The sequence below is a fragment of the Tasmannia lanceolata genome, unplaced genomic scaffold (genome assembly GCF_043159265.1).
Source record: "Tasmannia lanceolata isolate RefF3 unplaced genomic scaffold, GAP_Taslan_0.1 ptg000015l, whole genome shotgun sequence".
Classification (NCBI taxonomy): Eukaryota; Viridiplantae; Streptophyta; class Magnoliopsida; order Canellales; family Winteraceae; genus Tasmannia; species Tasmannia lanceolata.
This window is the reverse complement of record NW_027518692.1, coordinates 44,151,254-44,157,808: the sequence shown is the minus strand read 5'-3', so window position 1 is coordinate 44,157,808 and position 6,555 is coordinate 44,151,254. Positions and strand designations below refer to the sequence as shown.

General features: G+C 40.2%; 1 protein-coding gene across 3 annotated transcripts; it reads right to left on the bottom strand.

Annotated features, from left to right (window-relative positions):
- Positions 1 to 243: 243 nt before the first annotated feature.
- LOC143847474 (transcription factor VOZ1-like) lies at positions 244 to 6,014 on the bottom strand. Of its 3 annotated transcripts, none has more exons than XM_077356298.1 (5): positions 5,863 to 6,014; positions 4,810 to 5,057; positions 4,554 to 4,724; positions 1,391 to 1,916; positions 244 to 1,228 (listed from the first exon to the last, which is right to left on the bottom strand). In XM_077356298.1, exons 2-5 carry the CDS (start codon positions 5,032 to 5,034, stop codon positions 675 to 677), a joined length of 1,476 nt encoding a protein of 491 aa, XP_077212413.1. In that variant the 5' UTR covers positions 5,035 to 5,057; positions 5,863 to 6,014; the 3' UTR covers positions 244 to 674. The 3 variants fall into 3 exon arrangements, with proteins under 3 accessions (XP_077212413.1, XP_077212414.1, XP_077212415.1); XM_077356299.1 differs by having other exon boundaries at positions 4,810 to 5,048; XM_077356300.1 differs by lacking the exon at positions 5,863 to 6,014 and adding an exon at positions 5,213 to 5,813 and having other exon boundaries at positions 4,810 to 5,048.
- Positions 6,015 to 6,555: the final 541 nt, after the last annotated feature.

Sequence of the window (6,555 nt, the reverse complement as noted above, 5' to 3'; positions counted from 1 at the left end):
ATAGATTATTATGGGGTGAAAACAAGCTGAAAGAAAAATATCCAACAAACTATAGGCTTAACTTGGGGTTAGGCCTATAGCTCAGTTGGTTAAGTCTTCGTATCTCAACCTTGAGGTCGTAGGTTCAATCCCAGCGTACCTATAAAAAAAACTATAAGCTTAACAAACAATCAATTTAACAACCACTATATTTATCAGCGGTTGGAGTAAAAGGAACCCTCCAATAACATAGAGCTAACAATATGGACATGAAAAGTAATAAATATATGTTTAGCAAATGGAAAAAAACTTTAGCCACAATTGCATTGACTGCCTATACAATACTGGTGACAGTAATTGTCACATGGGATTTACCTTTGTCCTTACAGTTAGAATCCAGCAAATACAGTCATATAGCCACTGCATGTTGACCATTCCCTAACATCCAGTGTGACAGTACTCTAGAATCCAAAAGAACATTCAAATGTAGCACTTTGAAATGAAGTGAACTATAAATAGTGACCCCTGGAACATGAGAAATGTGTTGGCCTAATGCTATCCAAGAAAAGAAATAAGTGTTGATTTGTCAGAAATTTGCAGCCAGTCAGATGTTGCTTGAGGGTGAAATGCATCAGATAGTGTGACACTAACGATGAAGTGCTGCCTGCTTCCATGTGGTTCCCAAGTCTCCTCATCTATGTTCCATAATAGTCATTCAAGCTCTCAACAAAATAACTGTAGGGAACACTTGCTCCATAACCAACATTTGCATTTATAGGAGCTGACTGATTTGGAGCTGCATAACCCCGTCCGGCACTACTCTTTAGATTAACTTTTGTCCTTCCCTTAACAGACCTTTTGTTATCTGTAGGAAACTCGGCACTGAGCCTTCCCATCTGATGCTGCAGATCGACAAGAGAATCACTTGATGTTTTACCTTTAGGGCCCTTTTTTGCGTCAATGAGCTTGAGTTCCAGCCTATATAAAGCGTACGCATCACAGTTGTTTATCTCATATTCATAGAGATGCCATTCATAATGGTTTGAGGGTTGTGGATCCATGTAGTACGACCTCTTAAGCCCCCCAAACTCCTTCATTACTTGCTTCCTTGATTCGTGCCAACCACGCCCACTGTAATCAGGCAATGATCTTTGCTTTCTGTTGCCACTCTCAAAGGCTCTCCGAGGCTTATCAAAAAAGAGCCATTCCCGAATATACTCACCCTTGAGAACAGAAAGATCAAAGAGCTCTGCATCATTAGAAGAAAAAACACGGGTCAGACCAAGCCCACAAATATGCAGCCCTGCCAAAGTGTCTGTAAGAAGCAAGTGCATAACACAAACCAAAGATCAAACTAATTCTGAGAAACTGAACAATCACATGAAGCCAAAAGAATATAAAGGACTCATACCAGGAGCATTCCATGGAGACTTTGTAGTTGCAGCCCCCTCACATTCTGGAATACCAACATCTTTTCCTTGTGTTTTTGCAGTGAGAGCAGCAAAGAGTGGTCCATCCTTCAGATCAATGCCCCCAGGTCGCAAAACTGGAGTCATACCTGGAGGACCTTCATTCACAGCCAGAGTAGCGTGAAAGGTACTGCAATAGTCTTGATACCATTCTGATCCCCGTGCAGGCCTGGGACAATCCCAAAGCGCGCATTTTGGCCCTAAAAAGGCAGAAGGTGGAAGGCATATTGTCGGAAGTATGCCGGAAATATGCGGCAAAGCATCCTCTCCACATTGCCCAGTACCATCAAAACCAAGAAAAATGTTATGGGGGAATTCTTGTTGCAAATCAAACTGACAATAATCCAACTGACTTGTTAGTTCCAAGTTATTCAAAATTGGGTGGTGCAACCCCACAGAGTGGTTGCCTTTGCAGTGACCAACTTCTTGAAATCCATGCCCATTCGGTGCCTGACTCGCGTAGTAATCCTGAAAGAAAGCCGATTCCATAGCCATCAGTAAGTATCAATCATCCTTCTATCCAAACAGAATGGCCAATAGAAAATAACGGGAATCTGTTACAGAAAATAATTATCATCAGAGTATCAGACTACAGAAAAAACATGCCTATGTTCTGCCTTATTAAAGTGTATTTCAATGATGTTTTGCATTTAACATATAAAGTCATGACAATTTGGAAAGACATTATGCGTTGCATGGTCCACTTTGCCCCAGGCATAAGTTTTAGAGTACACTCCGGGGATAGAATTCGCTTCTGGCTAGACAAATGGTGCTCTAACCAATCTTTTCAAGAGCTATTTTCGGATTTGTATGCCATTTCTCTGTCTAAGAACAGATTTGTGAAAGAGAATACGGGTAGAGAAAATGGGAACGTGGTTTGGATGCCTCAGTTTAGAAGGAATTTCTTTGAGAGGGAGCTCACATCCGTGGCTAGATTGTTGGAATTGTTGACAGAGGTTTACATCAAGCAAGATGGGGAAAGATAAAAGGGTTTGGATCTGGGATATTTGGTGAATTCTCTATTAAATCTTTTCAACATCACCTAGTGGCTAGTCCTGTATCTTCCAAGGTAGCTAGAGTGTGGGCATTTCAAGCTCCTCCAAGAGTGAGTATTTTTTATTGGGCGGCATTGAAGGAAAGGGTTCAAACTGTGGACTTCTTGAGAGAAAGAAAGATCCTTATAGTAGATCATTGTGCCTTATGTATAGAAGATGGGGAATCGGTAGATCATTTCTTTTTGTTCTTGCACCGTAAAACCGCCAGGGTCGTTTGGGGCAAGCTGTTATGTAGGTTTGGGATAGAGTGGGTCTTTCCTTCAAGCCTCGTGGATCTTTTCCAAGGTTGGTCCCACGTACCATGGAAGAAAGAAGGTAAAATTCTGTTTTTCCAATATCCGCAGGTTCATCAATTTTCTTTCTCCCTCATAGAGGAAATAAGGTGGTGAGGTGGTATACTATATGCATCTGCTTGTTAGAACTCCTTCTAACGACCTATGCCGGAACATGTCTCTACCAGAAATCTTGTGGGTTCTTTGGAAAGAAAGAAATGCAAGAATCCCCTTCAAAAAAAAAGAAAAAGAAATGCAAGAATCTTTAAAGGGGTGTCCAAGAGCCCATCCTTCCTTTTCTTTAAAGCAAAGGCTTTAACAATTGCTTGGGTCAATAACTTTCCAAAAAAAAATTGCTTGGGTCAAGACCCTTCCTCGTTATAGATTTTTTTTTTGAATGGCTTGTTATAGATTTGTTTACGCTTACGATTTATGGGAAGGGTGGAAAGAAGTCTGTTTTAGAGTGAAGCCAAGGCAAAAAGTGATGCAAGAGTGGTCGCCCCCTCCTCCCGGCTATCTCAAGTTGAACTTTGATGGTTCAAGTTTTGGGAAATCAGGGCCGACAAGCATTAGAAGTGTCCTGAAGAATGATTTAGCGGAGGTAATTTGGGCCTATGCAGGGCCATTGGAGAAGCGGATGCGTCGAAAGCAACAGTACGCGCAGTTCATCAATGGCTTAAACTAGTGGAGCAAAGTCAATTGGCTTCCTTAGTGGTAGAAGGAGACTCCTTAAATGTGATTCGGTGGTTAAAAGGATCACAGAACCATCCATGGATATTTGATAGGTTTTTTGATGGATTGTTCGACAGGATTGGTTCATCTCCCATAGTATTTCAACACGTGAGAAGATCCGCTAATTCGGTAGCAGACAGTCTTGCAAGGGAAGGATTTTCTAAAGAGTTTTTAGCACTATTTGATTCCCTTCCTCAATGAGTTCATGTATTTTGGGGGCCTAGCTTTTTCTTCTTATTGATCTTTTGTGCTTTGACCATCTCGGTCTCTTTTTATAAAAAAATTTGTTTTTTTTTAAAAAAAATTATAAAAAGAGACCGAGATGGTCAAAGCACAAAAGAATCCACGATTGAAATTATTCAAACAAAATGCACAATAGAAGGGACTCTCTCAATGTAATAAGGTTGTTTAGTGGAACCATCCATGCCCGTGGAGATTAACACATATGATGGATGAGATCTTTGATCAAGTGGAGAATCCTCTGGTGATTCACCAGCATGTGCGGAGATTGGCCAATTCTGACGCTGATCAGTTAGCCCAATTGGGCATAGAAAGGGATAGCGTTGCCATGTTTTATTTTCTACCTCCGTGAGGGGTCTACATATTGTTGATCTTGCCTAATTCATAATAAGTTATGGTAAGGTGGCACGGGAGACTGCGAACTGAAACCTACATTCTCATATGCTACGCTCAGAGCACTCTCAACAAAAAAATTGTAAAAAGTAAAAACTGTTAAATTCAGGAGCTACGGCATGGAGAGACACGTGAGTGGTTAAGGGGGAGAAGGATAGTAGCTTGGTTTTATTTATTTCTTTCTGAATGGCAGATAGTAGCTTGCTCTTACGAAGTTTGAATTTCCATTTAATATTGATGTCAATTTTTATTAATGTTTCACATTCTGTGGACTTCCCTTCTCCACTCTTTCATAGTCTTCTTTTAATTGGATGAAATCAAATTCCATGACTAGAACTCAGTCTACAAGAATCAATTCAAACTACAACAAAATGAAAGCATCAAGCAGAGTTGCAATTTTGAAAGGAGCAAACCTCTTGATAGACAGTATTATCTCCTGTTTGAAGGCCATGAACTTCGGGTTCAGGCTCAGGTTTTGGGTTAGTTGGTGCAGCTAATGCACTCGTCGCATCGTCTTCCTCCTCGTAAATCTGCAACAGACGACAGATATCCAGGGAAAGGTTCGAAGAACCAAGGCTATTCCCCTGCATGAAAAAAAATCTCTATCAAGCACCAGTTCAAATAAACAGAAATAACCCAATAAAATTTGGATTGAATAAAGGGATTTACGCGCAATGAAGGAGCCGGAGAAGCCTCGTTGAGCTCTGCCTGCCACTCGCGCAGCATCTGGTGGACTTGCTCCTCCAAGACAGCAACATCGCTCGATCGACTCTCCTTTCGTGCGAACTGAAGATCTGTAAACATGCCTTGCAGATCGTCCACTCGGTTCTTGGCTTTGTCCTTGAATAGCTGGTGAGACGCGGACTTGCAGCCCATCTTCGAACCCTTCCCCATCCAATCTAAATCCCCTACAAAACCTAAAAAAGCGTAAAAAGCGAGCCCTAATTTCACTCACAAACCAGTAAAATCAACACTGAGTTTGCATATATAGTACAAAAAAAAAAAGAAGGAAAAATCGTTGGATCGAATAATCAAACAAAAAAAAGGATTGAAATCAAGAGCAAAACCGTGCCTGAAAAATCTCCATCCTGAAACCCTAATTTATGTTAGGAACGACAGAGCAGGCAAAACCAAAGAAGGACAGAAAGAGTAAAAAGTATGCCCTAATTTCTCTCACAAAACCGGATGCCCTAATTTCTCTCACAAACCAGTAAGATCAACACTGAGTTTGCATAGAAAGTACCAAAAAAAACCAAAAATCGGTGAATCGGAGAATCAAACAAAAAAAAGAGCGATTGGAATCAAGAGCAAAACCGCGCCTGAAAAATCTCCATCCTGAAACCCTAATTTATGTTAGGAACGACAGAACAAGCAAGACCCAAGAGGGAAAAAAAGAGTAAAAAAGTATGCCCTAATTTCTCTCACACAACCGCATGCCGTAATCTCACTCACATACCAGTAAAATCAACACTGAGTTTCCATAGATAATTTTTATTTTTTATTTTTAAAAAGAAAAAAAGGAACGATCGTCGAATCACAGAATCGAAGAATAAAATCGATTGAAATCAAGAGCAAAACTGCGCCTGAAAAAACTCAATCCGGAAACCCTAATTGGAACAACAGAACTAAAGAGGAAAAAAAGGAAAGAAAACACAATAAATTGAAGAATTGAAGAAAAGAAAGTGCTCCAAAACCCTAATAGGATTGAAAAAGATGGCTTACTGGTGAAATGAATGGAAATGGTATCGGTTGAGATGGAGGAGGAGAACGACCGGGTAGATGAATTGCCTTTTCTAGCCTTCGAAATCTCCCTCCATGAAGAGAATAACCCAAAAGCCAAGGGAATTATACTGATAATTGACAAGGTTCATGTCGGTGAAAAATACCATCTACTAGTCCCTTCTATTTCTTAATGACGGATTTACCCTCGGTAAATGCTTAGGACCATCCAACTGCCGCAGTGCCTTTCGACGATCTTCACCCCCTAAAGTATTTCAAATAATTCACCCCCTTCTGGGATGAATTCACCCGTATTTTTTAAAATGGATTGTACAGCCCAACCCACACCTTAGGATGATCCAAACCGTCCATTCGATGGGCCGGGTTGTGCCCCAAATTTCATTACCATACGATGATTCTAACCCTCCGAACTAAAGAACGATTCACATTAATGATGGATTTACCCTCGGTAAATTCTTAGAACCATCACTTTATAATGACTATATCAACGGTCATTTTCACCATCATCTCTATTTTCTAAATGGGATCCCGTTTTAGAAGTATTTTCCTAATTTTTTAAACACATAATTACTTTCTTCTATTTAATTAATTATTTACCCAAGATGTATACTCATTGTATAATTAATTTTGTCTAATTCATTTAATTCATCCAAGGTGATTGCTCTCACATGCAAC